Source organism: Arachis ipaensis, chromosome B07, assembly GCF_000816755.2.
Source record: "Arachis ipaensis cultivar K30076 chromosome B07, Araip1.1, whole genome shotgun sequence".
In the NCBI taxonomy this organism is placed as follows: Eukaryota; Viridiplantae; Streptophyta; class Magnoliopsida; order Fabales; family Fabaceae; genus Arachis; species Arachis ipaensis.
In genome coordinates this window covers 69,174,631-69,191,068 of record NC_029791.2, presented here as the reverse complement: position 1 = coordinate 69,191,068, position 16,438 = coordinate 69,174,631, and the positions used below count along the sequence as shown (strand labels likewise).

General features: G+C 36.2%; 1 protein-coding gene across 1 annotated transcript; it reads right to left on the bottom strand.

The window, feature by feature from the left end:
• LOC107607256 lies at positions 7,177–8,997 on the bottom strand. The gene is made up of 3 exons (XM_016309227.1): positions 8,397–8,997; positions 7,890–8,283; positions 7,177–7,525 (listed from the first exon to the last, which is right to left on the bottom strand). Exons 1-3 carry the CDS (start codon positions 8,995–8,997, stop codon positions 7,177–7,179), a joined length of 1,344 nt encoding a protein of 447 aa, XP_016164713.1.

Genomic DNA, 16,438 nt, shown 5'->3' with positions numbered 1-16,438 from the left:
CACGAAGAGTCTTTAGTAAGATAATTATGATTTTCTTAATTAAATTTATCAAACTATAAATAGGAATTGTTTAGTTCATTGGTTATATAATCTGTAATATTAATTAAATTAAATTATTTATAAATACTGATTTAAAAAATTTATAAATTTAAAATTCAAATTTTGTTGTAGCTTTAATTTAAAATTTAACATTCTTTAAAATTTAGTAAAATGTCACAAAATTTTAAATCAATAATTGAGAGTTTAATCTTTGAGTTATTCTCTCTTAAAATCACATTGAGTGCATTATCATTGACAGTAAAAAAATTGGAGGTTGATTGCAATAAATGAAAATCTAAATAGAAGAATTTAAAGAAAGCAATAACTAATATCAAAAGAAATTATGTTAAGAACAATTAAGATAATTAACTAGTGAAAGAAAGTAAACTTAAATGCTAAAAAGATTTTAACAAGAGTTGAGGGTTAAAGATCATTATTTTTGTTAATAACCACAATATGATAATTACAAAGAGCAAATCTAATCCGTCATTAGGGTTAAAGATCACTATCTTTTCCCTAATCAATTTACTAATAATTGAATTAGTAAAAGATTAGTGTTAGCAAAAACAAGAGCACAAAATCTACTCTATAACTAGGGTTGGAAGTGAGTCGAGTTGAGGCGAGCTAGATCAAGCTCAAGCTCGACTCACAAAAATTAAGCTTGGCTCACGGCTCAACACATTTACAATCGAGCATATTTTTTAAGTTCAGGTTTGACTTAACGAAAGCTCACGAGCTGGCTTGAACTCACGAACTAGCTCAAATAATAGGAACATAATTTATAATTCTAAATCAATAAATTATAACTTATATATTAAAAAAGTATTTAAAAAGATAAATTTTATATATTATCTAGCTACCTAATAATTAGAAATTTTTTATTCATGTCCTACATCAAAATTATATGTAAAAATTTTTTCTTAACAAATTTTTCTTCGACAAGTATACCGAATTGTCATCAAGTAAAAATTCACAATAGAGTGAGGTCGAATCCCACAGAGATTGATTGGTTGAGCAACTTTAATTAGAGGAGTGTTCTAGTTTAATTAAGCAAATTTGAATTCAGAATTGCGGAAAATTAAATGGCGGGAAACGTAAATAGCAAGGAATGTAAAGAACGAAAAGTAAATAGCGAAATGTAAAGTGCAGAAAGTAATTTGCAGAAATCTAAATGAGAATGGAGATGATTGAGCATAATTGTAAATAGCCAAAAATAAAGAAAGGGCAGATCAGAGAGGGGAGGATCATTGGGTTCAGGAGATATTGTGTTCTTCGGATCAAGTTCATTCCCATCTCTTCCTCAATCTATGTAACTCATTGATCTCTTGGCAATCTTAGGTGATTGAATCCCAATTCCTTGGCAATTCAATCTTTCTAAGCTTGAATAATTGCCCAATTCCTTGATCTAATTGCTCATGGGAAGAGATGTAGTATGGCCACTGATTATACCACATGTATTTCCAAATCAAAGTATCGGTAGGATTATATGTCACTATATCCATCCAACCCCCAATCCGGTCCAACATGAGAAAGCATTTCTAGCTTGATTTCCTTATTCCTCTTCCAAGGTTCAAGGAAAATCCAAGTATGAGCAGCTTCTCTTCCAAGACAACTACTCAATTTGATGAAGATCAAAAGCTTTCAAGTAAATCAAAGAGAAAGGAAAGAAGAAGAAGAATGAAAACTATGATTGATCCATTGAATTACAATAGAGCTCCCTAACCCAATGAAAAGGGGTTTAGTTGTTCATAGATCAATTCAAAACAAAATGGAAAAAGAAAAGAAAGTACATGAACTAGAAAGAAGAGTACAGAGAAAAGGAATTCAGGATTTTCCAATTAGGATCCCCTGCTTCCCTCTTTCCAATCTGCCTAATCTAACTTAAACTCTATCTATTTATACACTTTCTTCATTCAGTCTTGAAGTCTTTGGATGTGGGCTTTGGCCTTTGTTGAAGCTAGTTGAGAGTGGCTCTTTGTGACGTTGATGAGGACGTTTGGAAACTAACGTTCATACTCTGCATGGATGCCATTTTATGTTGATGTTGGAAGTAACGTTGGTGATCAACGTTATATGCAAACGTTGGGTCAAGCTTGCAAAATAACACTTGAATGTTTGCCACTAGCGTTTGACCCAACGTTGGCGCATCAACGTTTGTTTGCCCACGCATGGACGACGCGTCAAAACAGCGTTTTGCACGTGCGCTGATAAACCCCAATTTTGTGGTTTATCTTGTGTTGATTTTAGGAGATTTTATCATCTTTTCTCACATTTATTCAATGAACTAGCATGGTTTTGTGAATTTCTCCTAATTTACGCTTAAGAGTAAAAACATGTTTTTTAGACCCTAAAATCGCTAATTTTAATTCACTTTAATTCTATTCTATGCCTTGATATGTTTGTTAAGTGATTTCAAATTAGAAGGCAAAGATTGGGTTGAAGGAATGAATAAAAAGCATGCAAAAATGGAGAATTCATGAAGAAATGAGGATTTGCTAAACTGAAGGCCACGCGCATGCGTCACCCACGCGTACGCGTGAGAAGGAGATTTGCCAGCGACGCGCACGCGTCATCTACGCACACGCGTGATGTTGGTCACGTGACTCACTTAAAGGCAAAACGCTGGGGGCGATTTCTGAGCTCAAGGATGCCCAAATCCAACTTATTTCTGATGCTTTTGAACCCAAGGATGGCAAGGGAATGAGGGGGAGACTCATAGTGTAGTTTTTCATCATGTTGTAGGTTAGAATTCTAGAGAGAGAAGCTCTCCCTTCTCTCTAGAATTTAGGATAGTTTATGTTAAATTTCCTTAGATCCACTTTTAATTCTTGTTTTTAGTTCAATTTTCTTTACATTTTATTGTTCTATTGTCTTAATCTTCTTAGTTTCTCTTGTTAATTTCCTTATTTTGCTACTTTTATGTTTATGAACCCTTGTTAGATTTCTATTTTATTTTAATACAATTTAATGTTTCCATGTCTTTTATTGCTTATCTTAGTTGTTATTATTGATTTCTTACTTATGTTAGTTATGGGTTTCTTTAATTCTTGCATTTAGTGATGTTTACTTTTCTTGCACTCTAGGTGTTTGATGAAATATTTTTTCTAGTTATTGTGTAGTTTTCCTTACTTTTGGCCTAGGCTAAGGGAATTGAATGACCTTGAGTCATTGGGTCTCAACGAATTGGTGATTTGAGAACCCTATGTGGTCAATTTGATAATCATTGACTCTAGCCTACTACTAAGTTAATTAGTAACTAGGCTAGGACTTATGGAATGACGTTGATCAAGCCTATTTGACATACTTAATGCGTTGAAGTAGACATTATACTTACTTCAAGCATAGAAGTAGACTAAATGGGTTGGTCCCTCATAATTGTCAATATATGGTTTGTAGACAAGGATTGTGATCTCAATTCCTATGCCTAGCCAAGAGTTCTTTCCCTTTCTTTTTTTAATTCTTGTCATTTACTTTCTTGTTATTATATTTTCTTGTCAATTACAAATCAAACCCCCTTGTTCTTCATAGCCAATAATTGATCACTTCATTGCAATTCCTTATGAGACTTCCCGAGGTTTGAATACTTCGGTTAATTTTCATTGGGGTTTGTACTCGTGACAAAACCAAAATTATTAAAATTTGAATTGAGCATTACTAGTTGGTTGGGAACTATACTATCAACGGAATTATTTTAAATGAAATTCCTAACCATACGAAAATGATCTTTCATGCGCGTCGCTCATACGTGTGCAAAACTGGTCCAAAATGCTCGTTCACGCATCATTGCAAATTTTCCAACTCCAAAAATTAAAAGTTATCAAGAACGTTGGGGGTAACGTTGGATCACCAATGTTCCCTCCAACGTTGGCAGCTCTTCTTCTTCAATGTTGCACCTTAAATTTGGAAAGTTGGAGGCAACGTTGCACCTTGAGCTTGGAACGTTTGAGGCAACGTTGGAGGCCAGCTTTGGCTCCAACGTTGCACCTTGAGCTTGGAATGTTTGAGGCAACATTGGAGGCCAACTTTGGCTCCAACGTTGCACCTCTTCTCCTCTTTATCAACATTTGAGGCAACGTTGGAGGGCCAGCTTTGGCTCCAACGTTGCCCTTCAATTCTTCTTAGCCAACGTTTGAGGCAATGTTGGTGAGCTGGGTTTGGCTTCCAACGTTGCCTTCTCTGCTTCTTTCTTGCCATTCATTTGCTTCTCTTCATCTATCATCAATCAAACACATACATCAAAGTCTTGCCAAAATCACAAGATTTTGTATCATTCATAGCATCAAGTAAACTCTTGTACAAATCTTATGAAAATGCACATAATTAACCATGTTTGATTGAATCAAGATATGTATGAAATTCTCATCCAAATGCTTACTTAATGCTCAAGAAAGCACATGAAACCTAATGAAAAATAATGAAAAAGGCTTGTGAAACTAGCCTAAGATGCCTAGGCATCACAACACCAAACTTAAATCTTGCTTGTCCCTAAGCAAGTATTAAAACATGAGAAGAATGAAATGAAAATACAAGAGATATAAGTCCTTATTCAGAGAATTCAAATCCTTGGTTCATGGAGTTTTATGCATGGCAATTTAGGTTCATGTTCTTGCTGGTTTCTAGGCTATCATATGCTCTTGAATTCTCACTCTATTGCCTTCTATGAGACTCTTATTCTTGATCCTTAACTTAGCTCTGTTTTTGTTTTCTTTCCTTCTTTAGAGCTTATTGCTTTCTGTAACTAAGTGTTCTGTGTTGAGACAACTCTTTAGGATAGGCTTTTAGCCAACACTCCCAAACCAGTTGGTTCAAGGTGCTGGGTGTTGAAACACCCTTAAGGACTTAATCACCTAAGTCTCTCCTTAGCACATACACACCACAGGTACATGGTTTGTTACTCATTCCTTATACCTTGGTGTCCAGCACCTCTTTGGGTTGCTAAATGTTTTGTGACAAGGTTACTCTTGATAGCGGACTTTCAGTTGACAATCCCGGGTTAGTTAACCCAAGTTGTCAAGTGATGAAGCACTCCTAAGAACTTACTCATCCAAGCAGATCCTTGCACAAAAACACCACAGACACATGCCTCAAGGTTCAAACTATTGGTGCCTAGCTTTATTTTCTGCTCTTTTCTTTCTTTTTCATTCTCTTTTTCTCTTTTTAGGATCTTATTAATTCATTTAAGTCTCATAGAATTCACTTCAAGCTCATAATTCAAGAGATATCTTACCCTTGTATCTTATTGATGAACCAACTTAGCTAGCAAATACCACCACAATACTAGGACTTTATTCTGCACATTGGATTTCACTCTTGTTCTTTACAACATATTCTCATAATTTCTTTTATTGAGCTCAAGGACACATCATACAATTCAAGTAGGATGAAAATGAAGCAAGTACTTAGACTATCAGCCCAAAATAACAATAAAGGAAGACAAACAGAATGTACAATCATACTTCCAATTAAATCACTACAAACCAAAAACAGTTAAGTAACAATACAACCTCTTGGTGTCTTCTTGTTTCTTCCTTGTCATCATCATCCATAGCTTTTGTATCCTTCTTTGTTTCCTTGGATGGTGGTGCATCTTACCCTCCAAGAGATTGATTGACTTCCTACAAAGTTATTGGAAGTTGCTTGTTCCCCAAGCACTTAAGAATAGCATGCATGTATGCTTATGGTTTTCTGAACTTAAGTTGATGTATGAACACCAAACTTAGTTCCTCGCCTACTTCTATATGCAGCAGAGTGAATACATGCAGGAAACATCAAGTGCTTTTATTAAGAAAACAAACTATGAACTAGAAATTAAACAATTGTTAAGTAGTTTCTCTGATTGTTTGGAATGAGTGACTAATTATACTGAAGGATGCAATGAGTTCTTAATGGAATCTGTGGTGGAACGCCAAACTTAGAATTACATATTCACCCTTGAATTACTTTGGTGTGAAACACCAAACTTAGCTCCTTGCAATGCAGAGAAATCTACCTAACTCTTTTATTGAAACAAATTAAAAGACAGGAGAGTTACCTCTGGTTTGGTTGCCTCCCAACAAGTGCTTCTTTAACGTCATTAGCTTGACGATTTATCTTTGTCAAGGAGGGTTGTAATGTCTCAGGTCCTCTCCTCTTGCAGTGAATCTGTCTCCGCTTGCCTCTTTGAGAATCTCTACATGCTCCAATGAGAGGACTTTGTTGATTATGTACACTTGAGATAATTGAGATGGTATCACAGGAAAATGAGGTGGTATTAGTGGTTGGTGGATCGATATCACTCTGTCCCCTGGAGAAAAATCTTCAGTGAGGATTTTTTTGTTCCTCCAACCTCTTGGCACTTTCTTCCTTCCTTCTTCTGGCGGTGCCTTATTACTTGTGATCTCTTTGTCAGGAGGGATCTTGTTGCTTGTCTCATGTGGGAGTTGTGGCCCTAGCTCCTCCTTAATTTCTTCAGTCTGTAGCACCACCTTTACTTTTTTTTCTCTTTCAGGCATGATCTTGGATGCTCTAGGGTTGATTCATTGGGTGCTTCTTTTAGGTTTGTATCTCCAGAATCATCCTTCAAGCATTCCTTGTGGTCATCCTTCAGGTCTTTATTTTCTTGTTCAGATTCATGTGAGGGCTTGAAGACATGAAAGGTCAGTTGTTCATCATGTATTCTCAATATTAACTCTCCTTGCTCAACATCTATGAGTGCTCTGGCTAGCTATGGCCAAGAATGGTCTCCCTAGAATGATTAGATGAAGATAGCTTTCTTCCATCTGAACAAAAAAATCTGTAGGGAGAAAGTACTTCCCAACCCTCACCAGTACATTTTCAACCACTCCTAATGCTTGTTTCTTAGTCTTATCAGCCAGTTGAAGAGTTACATCTATAGATTTCAACTCATTGATGTGCAGCTTCTTCATGAGAGACAGAGGTATTAGATTTATACTTGCTCCAAGATTACAAAATCCTCTGTCAATCATTGTATCCCCTATAGTACAAGGGATGTGAAAACTCCCTGGATCCTTCTTCTTTATGGGCAACTCCTTTTGGATAAGTGCACTGCACTCTTTATTCATCACCACTGTTTGTCCACCCTTTCAATGGGCTTTTCTTAGTTAGCAGCTCCTTCATACATTTGATATAGGATGACATCTATTGAAGGGCTTCAATGAAGGGAATGTTGATATGAAGAGACTTAAATATATCTAGGAATCTAGAATATGTCCTTTCTTTTTCACCACCCTTGAGCCTATGAGGGAATGGTGCCTTTGGTATATATGGTTTCAGGATTTCCTTCCCCATTGATTCCTTCATTTGTGCATGGTTGACTCCTTGTTCTTTCTCTTCCAGTGTCTCCTGTGGAACTCCTTGAGTATGCTCTGATGGCTTGCTAAGTTCTTCCTCCAAAATCTCTTCATCTCTTAGAGTGATCGCCTTGCATTCTTCCCATCTCACATTCTTGATCTCTCCTTTTGGGTTCTTCTTAGTATCACTTGAAAAGCTGTCAGTAGGCTTAGGAATTTGCTAAGGGAGGTATCCTACTTGAGATTCAAGCTTCTTGATGGTATCTCACTGATTCTTCATATTAGACCTTACTTCCTCTTTGAATGCTCTGTTGTCATAAAAATCCTTGTAAAATTCTCCAAGCAAGGCCTCAATCTGGGATAATCTATCCTCAGATGGTGGTGGTAGGTTGGAATTGGGAGGCTGAGAATGGCTATTTTAAGCTTGATATGGAGGCTGGAAAGAAGTGTTTTTGTGGGGCTTGATATGGTCTTTGGTTGGAGTGTTGGTAAGTGGAGTTGTTGCAGTGGTTGGAATTGTGAGGTCTATGATCTTGGTTCTGGGTTTGCTGGTTTTCCCACCCAAAGTTTGGGTGGTTCTTCCAACCAAGATTGTAGGCTTTGGAGTATGGATCATGGGGTTGTCTTGATGGGTTCCCAACATAATTGGCTTGCTCCCAATCACCTCCCTCCTTTGTATTGAACTCTTTTTGAGCTGGTGGTTGAGTATTGACTACTGCAACTTGATTTCTCTCCATTTGCTCCGTAAGGTCTGCCAATTGCTTAGTGATTAGCTTGTTTTGAGCTAGCAATACATTCATGTGATTCAGCTCTATCACCCCTCTATTGGTGCTTCTATCAGAGGCATAGAAGTATTCATTGTTGGATACAGTTTCTATGACATCTATGGCCTTTTCAATTGTCTTTTCTTGTTGAGAGATCCTCCTGAAGAGTAATCTAAGGCCTTCTTTGATTCCTGTGACAATCCTTCATAGAAAATGTGCAGCTGTACCCATTCATTGAACTTATCCAGAGGGAACTTTCTTGTCAATTCCTTGTATCTCTCCAATGCTTCATAGAGAGTTTCACCATCTTGTTGTCTAAATATTTGTACCTTAGCCCTTATTCTGTTAACTCTTTGGGGAGGGTAAAATCTTGCCAATAACTTATTAACAACATTCTCCCAAGTGGTAAGGCTTTCTTTAAGAAAAGACTCTAGCCACTTAGATGCCTTGTCTCTAAGAGAGAAGGGGAACAAAAGCAATCTATAGGTGTTAGGATAAATACCATTGGCCTTCACAGTATCACATATTCTCAAGAATGTGGTTAGATGTTGGTTGAGGTCTTCCTGGGCACTTCCTCCAAATGAGCAATTGTTTTGAACAAGGGTGATAAGCTGTGGTTTCAACTCAAAATTGTTGGCATGTATGGCAGGTTTTAAGATGCTGCTCCTACAATTCCCAGGATTGGGATTAATATAAAAGCCTAGCACTCTTCTCTCCTGCCCAGCATGGTTACTAGCACCTTCTCTAGCATGATTATGAACTTCTTCCTCCATAGTAACGTCTAAATCTTCTTCCAACCCTTCTTCACCAATGACTTCTTTTCCTCTTACTTCCCTCCTTAGTCTAAGGAAGGTTCTCTCTGGTTCACTGTCAAAAGAGGTTGAAGCTCCTTTTCTACATGTCATACACTTAGCAAGACAAACAAGCACAGGCAAGTGAAGAATTCACTGTGGATGAAAAGTATGGTTAGAGTGGTTAGTGAAATTAATCAAATAGTTAGTGGATTAGTGTGCTAAAAAGTAAATAATCAAATAAAAACAACTTAAATTGCAGAGAATAGTAGTAAGCAACTAAAATTGAAATGGATTAACAAAAGAAAAGAAAAGTGTTCAATCTAGTTATGCTCCAATTTAATCATTGTCAATGCAAAATCAATCCCCGGCAACGGCGCCATAAACTTGATGCACGGAAATCTGTCTCTCAACAAATTTCCCTTCGGCAAGTATACTGAATTGTCGTCAAGTAAAAATTCACAATAGAGTGAGGTCGAATCCCACAGGGATTGATTGTTGAGCAACTTTAATTAGAGGAGTTTTCTAGTTGAACTAAGCAAATTTGAATTTAGAATTGCGGAAAATTAAATGGCCAGAAATGTAAATAGCAAGGAATGTAAAGAACGGAAAGTAAATAGCGAAATGTGAAATGCAGAAAGTAAATTGCAGAAATCTAAATGGGAATGGAGATGATTGAGCATAAATGTAAATAGCCAAAAATAAAGAAAGAGTAGATCAGATAGGGTAGGATCATTGGGTTCAGGAGATATTGTGTTCTCTAGATCAAGTTCATTCTCATCTCTTCCTCAATCCATGCAACTCATTGATCTCTTGGCAATCTTAGGTGATTGAATCCTAATTCCTTGGCAATTCAATCTCTCTAAGCTTGAACAATTGCCCAATTCTTTGATCTAATTGCTCATGGGAAGAGATGAAGTATGGTCACTGATTTTACCACATGTATTTCCAAATCAAAGTATTGGTAGGATTATATGTCACTATATCCATCCAACCCCCAATCCGGTCCAACCTGAGAAAGCATTTCTAGCTTTATTTCCTTATTCCTCTTCCAAGGTTCAAAGAAAATCCAAGTATGAGCAGCTTCTCTTCCAAGACAACTACTTAATTTGATGAAGATCGAAAGCTTTCAAGTAAATCAAAGAGAAAAGAAAGAAGAAGAAGAATGAAAACTATTATTGATCCATTGAATTACAATAGAGCTCCCTAACCCAATGAAAAGGGGTTTAGTTGTTCATAGCTCAATTCAAAACAAAATGAAAAAAAAAGAAAGTACATGAACTAGAAAGCAGAGTACAGAGAAAAGGAATTTAGGATTTCCCAATTAGGATCCCCTGCTTCCCGCTTTCCAATCTGCCTAATCTAACTTAAACTCTATCTATTTATACACTTTCTTCATTCAGTCTTGAAGTCTTTGGATGTGGGCTTTGGCCTTTGTTGGAGGTAGTGGAGAGTGGCTCTTTGTGATGTTGATGAGGATATTTGCAAACTAACGTTCATACTCTGAATAGATGCCATTTTGTGTTGAAGTTGGAAGTAACGTTGGTGATCAACGTTAAATGCAAATGTTGGGTCAAGCTTTCAAAATAACACTTGAACGTTTGCCACTAGCATTTGACCCAATGTTGGTGCACCAACGTCTGTTCACCCACGCGTGCGCGTCGCCCACGCGTACGCGTCAAAACAGAGTTTTGCGCGTGCGCGTCGCTCATGCGTGTGCGAAACTGGTCCAAAATGCTCATTCACGCATACGCGTCATCGACGCGTACTCGTCACTACAAATTTTCCAACTCCAAAAATTGAAAGTTATCGAGAACGTTGGGGGTAACGTTGGATCACCAATGTTCCTTCCAACGTTGGCGTCTCTTCTTCTTCAATGTTGCACCTTGAGCTTGGAATGTTTGAGGCAACGTTGGAGGCCAGCTTTGGTTCCGACGTTGCACCATGAGCTTGGAACGTTTGAGGCAACGTTGGAGGCCAACTTTGGCTCCAACGTTGTACCTCTCCTCCTCTTTATCAATGTTTGAGGCAACATTGGAGGGCCAGATTTGGCTCCAACGTTGCCTTCTCTTCTTTAGCATGTTGGAGGTAACGTTTGAGGCCAACTTTGGCTCCAGCGTTTCCCTTCAATTCTTCTTATCCAACATTTGAGGCAATGTTGGTGAGCCGGCTTTGGCCTCCAATGTTACCTTCTCTGCTTCTTTCTTGCCATTCCTCTGCTTCTCTTCACCTATCATCAATCAAACACATGCATCAAAGTCTTGCCAAAATTATAAGATTTTGCATCATTCATAGCATCAAGTAAACTCTTGCACAAATCTCATGAAAATGCACATAATTAGCCATGTTTGATTGAATCAAGATATGCATGAAATTCTCATCCAAATGCTTACTTAATGCTCTAGAAAGTGCATGAAACCTAATGAAAACTAATGAAAAAGGCTTGTGAAACTAGCCTAAGATGCCTAGGCATCATATATATATATATATATATCATATCCTATATGCATTTAATCTATATTTTTAATATTATATATTTATATATATAATCAAGCCAACTCATGAGCTAATGAGTTGAGCTTATCCAAGCTCAAACTCGACTCATTTAATTTATGAGCTTAATTCCAGGCTTAAGCCACTACTAGAAATAGGGCTTTTTCGGACAAATTTTGAGACGAAATTGAGATAAATTTTGAACAAATTAGAGACAATTTTTCTTTTGAACAAAATTGAGACGAACTTTTTTTGTTTCAAAAACCCTTATTGCTATTTTACATTTTGTCTGAAGTTTCGTCCGAAATTTTTTTCAGACAATTTTGTGACAGATTTCGAATAGGCATTTATCTGCTAGATTTCTAACTATTATAATGTATTTTAGATGAATTTTAGACAGATTAGCCAACATAAAGAGAATGTATTTCAGACGAATTTCAAACGTAAAAATATTTCATTTCAGACAAATTTCAAACAAAAAATATACTTTATTTCAAACAAATTTCTAATAAATTTAGTCAAATATAACAAATTTTTTCGAACAAATTTTAGATAAATCAAATATTTCTTTTCAATTAAATTTTAGACAAATTTAATTTAAAAGAATTTACGTATTTGAAATAAATTTTATACAAAAAAAAAATTATTTTCGCACAAATTTTTTACAAATTTAATATAATATTTCAAACAATTTTCAAACAAAATATTTTGCTATTTAATATATAAATATTTTAGAAAATAAATTGTATTCGATCTGCTTTCTATATTAAAACCATCATAATTATTTTTTTCATATTACATCATCAAAAATTATAAACACATAATAAAGTCATGAAAAAGTTAATTACCATAAAAGAGTTAAAAAAATATTTATTATTAAAATATTTTTTTCCATAAATATAATCAAATTAAAATAAGAAAAAAATTAAACTAAAACAAAGAAAGCCTTTAAAAAGGTCAAATATCATGAATAAAATAAAATGTACTAACTAATTCACCTAAAAATTTCTTAATCTAAATCAGAGAAAATATATACTCCAGACATCAATCACTCATGTTATCATCCTCATCATCACTAGAGCCTCTCATCTTCCACAAAAACAAACAAGGTTGAAGGAAGTGGGAGATTCAACTTTTTATACAAAGCATAAAGTGTCTTTTCAGTAGAACCAATTCTTTTTATTGAACATTTAGTTGATGTCCTTGATCTTTTAACTTGTGCTCAGCATTATTTAACTTAACATTTTGCTCTTCATTGATCATTTCTTGCTCTTTTGCCTTTTCTTTCCACATGTGAAGTTCTTGCTCAATATTTAGATTATCTTTGGATGTCTCTGAACAATTTTTGGAGTCCAACTTTGAAGAGAGATCTAAACGAAAAGCAGCTTTCTTTTTTCTCTTTGTCACAACTTCGTTCCAAATAGTATAATCATCTGGTATATCTAGACCTTCCTTAGATGCATCAACATCTCCCTCATTATCCAAGGATAAAGCTACTTGATAAAGTTCTATCTTTTGCTTTTTGAATTCACTCTAGAAAATCAATTCATTTTAATCGCAACTAAATATGCCATGAACAAATACTAACATATAGTGAAAATTATTTTTGAAAAAGACAAAAGAAGAAGAATAAATTAGCATCACATTACAACATTATTTTGGGTCTATGGCCACGGTTTTTTTGGTCATGGTAAAATACCGTGACCATAGACCCTCTATGGTCACGGTTTTTTAGGGTGACCAAAAAAAAAAAAGCTATAGTCACGGTTTTTTTAGAAAGGGTGACCATAGAGTACCTATGGTCACGGTTTTTTAAAAAAGGGTGGCCTAAAAGTGTCTATGGTCATGGTTTTGAGGGGTGACTTAAAGGGGTCTATGGTAACGGTTTTTATAGTGACCAAAAAGGGTCTATGGTCACGGTTTTTTAAAAAAGGGTGACCTAAAAGGGTCTATGGTCATGGTTTAGGGGGTGGCCTAAAGGGGTCTATGGTCACGGTTTTGGGGGGTGGCCTAAAAGGGTCTATGGTCACGGTTTTGGGGGTGACCTAAAAGGGTTGATAAACCCCATTTGGAGAGTTTATCTTGTGTTGAATTTAGAAGATTTTATAACCTTTTAACCCACATTTATCCAATGAAATAGCATAGTTTTATAACTTCTCCTTTAATTGTGCTTAAGAGTTATGCTTTCTATGTCTTTAATTAGATAAAATTAATTCACCTTTTGATTCCATTAGATGCCTTGATATGTTTGTTAAGTAATTTCAGATTTAGGAGGCAAAGATTGGATCAAGGGAATGAACGAAAAGCATGTAAAAATGGAGAACTCATGAAGAAATGAAGGAATCGCAAAAGCTGTCAAGCCGACCTCTTCGCACTTAATTGGCCATAACTTGAGCTACAGAGATCCAAATGATGTGGTTCTAGTTGCGTTAAAAAGCTAACATCCGGGACTTCGAAACGATATAAGATTTGCCATAGTTGCTATACGTATGGTGATGCGTATGCACAATGTACGCGCACGCGTCGTTGCTGCCATATGATCCACTTAAAGCAATACATGGCCAGCGAATTCTAAAGCCTTGTGGGCCCAATCCAACTCATTTCTGATGCTATTTAAGCCAAGGATTAAAGGGGAATCAATATACTTTACATACTTTCACCCATTAGTTTAGTTTAGGTTAGTTTTAGAGAGAGAAGCTCTCACTTCTCTCTAGGATTTGGATTAGGTTTTAGATCTAGATTAGGAACTCTTAGATCTAGTTTAATTTCATGATTTGATTTACTTTTCTCTTTGCAATTCTTCTTCTTCTACCTTTCCTCTCTCTAGTTTAGCATTTTATTCATGTAATTCTCTACTTTTATATTGATACACTTTTGTTCTTCTATTTTCATTTCAATGCAATTTATGATTCATGTCTCTTTATTGTTCATTTGATTTGTTGTGTTTAATTTCTTGCAATTGAGTAGTGTAGATTTACTTTCGTTGCACTCTTTACTATGCTTTCCTTTTATGCCTTCTAAGTATTTGATAAAATGCTTAGTTGGATTCTAGAGTAGATTTTAGTGATCTTGTCTAGGGAAGGTAACTTAGGAACTCTTGAGTTACTAATGTCCAAGTGATTGACGGTTGGGAGCCATTAACTCTAGATCTCACTAATTGATTTGGTGTAGAACTAGGACTTATGGTCTTGGATTGACATAGCTCACTTGACTTTCCTTTATTAGTTAGAGGATGACTTAGTGGGGTTGATCCTTGCCAATTCTCATGTTGTGGTTAGTGATTAGGATAGAGATCCTTGACCACCAACCCTTGCCAAGGCCTTTGTTAGTTGTTAGTTTATTTTCATTGCATTTTACATTTCTTGTCTATAATCCCCAAAAACCCCAAACATAACTCATAACCAATAACAAGACACTTTGTTGAAATTCCTAGGGAGAACGACCCGAGGTTCAATACTTCGATTTATAAATTTAGGGGTTTGTACTAGTGACAAACACAATTTTTGTATGAAAGGACTATTGCTTGGTTTAGGAACTATATTACAACGAGCTTTCAATTGTGAATTCTAAACCACACAAAAGTCTAATCATCAAAATGGCGCCGTTGCCGGGGAATTACAATGGTGTTGTGTTATTGGTTATTGTATATATGTGAATATTGTGAATATGTTTTTCTTTTGCTTCTTTGTTAGTTCTTGCTAGTTTTAGGATTTGGTTTCCTTTGTTTTCTTATTTGATTTTATTTTTATTTTCTCTTGCTATTATGAATTCTCACTTTGGCTATGAGTGTGATTACAACTTTGTTGTAAGTAATAGGAGCTACCATGAGGATGTGTATCAAGGAAGGGATAATCAAAGGTGGAGGAGCCATATGCATATGATCAATCTTCATGGCAACAACCTCCACCAATGCACTATGAAGAAGAGCCATTCTATGATGCATATCAATCCAATAGCTATGGTGAATCTCCTTGTGACTTTCAAGAACCACCACCATATGCCTTTGAGTCATATCCTCAACATGAACCTCAACCACACTCACAAGCCTATTTTCACCAAACACCTCCATGTGACCTTAATCTATATCCATCCTACCAACCACTTTTTGAACCATATGAGCCATACATGGAACCACCATTCCAAGATCACTACTCCCAAGAACCACTTCAATATACACCACCACTTTACCAAGAAGAATCACCTTCCTATTATGAATCCTTTCTCCAAGACAATGAACCCTCCTATCCACTCCAATCCTCAATGAATGAAATCCTTAGCCTTATACTTCAAGGGTAAGGAGAAATGCAAAGGGAGACACTAGAATTTGTGGCTACCTTGACCAAGGTGGTAAGCACTCTAGCCTCCCAATACTTGAGCGCTCAAAGCACTCCCATGGTCACATGTGGAGAATCAATTGAAGAGCAAAGCATGAAGGAGAGATTGGAAACTCCGGTGGAGAATGAGGAATGCCACTTTGTGTTAGAACAATTGGAGGAGCCTATGATCATTGAAGAACAGGAAGAAGTGGTTGAAGACTTCGGGGATGCGGAACCTCCTTGGGAACCTAGAGTTGAAGAGAACCTCTCCAAGAAGAGTGAATTTGATGTTGAGGAAGAATGTGCACAACCTCCAAGGCATATTCCATATGAAGACTTGGAAGGAGTGGAGCAAGAATTGAGTTCCCTTGGTGATGAAGATCATGCATCCAACCTTCTTGGTGGTGAATCCTTTGAATTTGATGAACCTTCTCCCAATGAGATAGAAAGCAATGTGGAGGTAGATTTTTCTCTTCCTCCCATTTATGATTTGAGTGATGGAGAAGAGTGGGATAAAATTGATAAACTAAAGATTGGAAGTGAAGAAGCTTATGAAGAGGTGGAGATTAACAAGGAAGAACACAAGGGAGTAAAGCTTGCTAGCACATTAGAGATACCTCTCCCCAAGCCACCACCATTCATTCTTTCATTCAAGTGGGTGAATTCCTTATACTCAAGCTTTATTATTCCCCTTGAATATGGTTTGCTTGAAACGGATGGTCAACTTAGACATATTTGTGGCTTTA

Bases quoted from the DNA above. Each gene is read 5' to 3' on its own strand.
- LOC107607256 (XM_016309227.1), bottom strand. From the start codon at position 8,997: ATGACATGTAGAAAAGGAGCTTCAACCTCTTTTGACAGTGAACCAGAG. The intron at 8,284-8,396 runs GTGAAACTCTCT...GGATTGTCACAG, and splicing joins AATATTTAGACAACAAGATG to GAATCAAAGAAGGCCTTAGA. The intron at 7,526-7,889 runs GTGGGAAAACCA...GCCTACTGACAG, and splicing joins AAGAACCACCCAAACTTTGG to CTTTTCAAGTGATACTAAGA.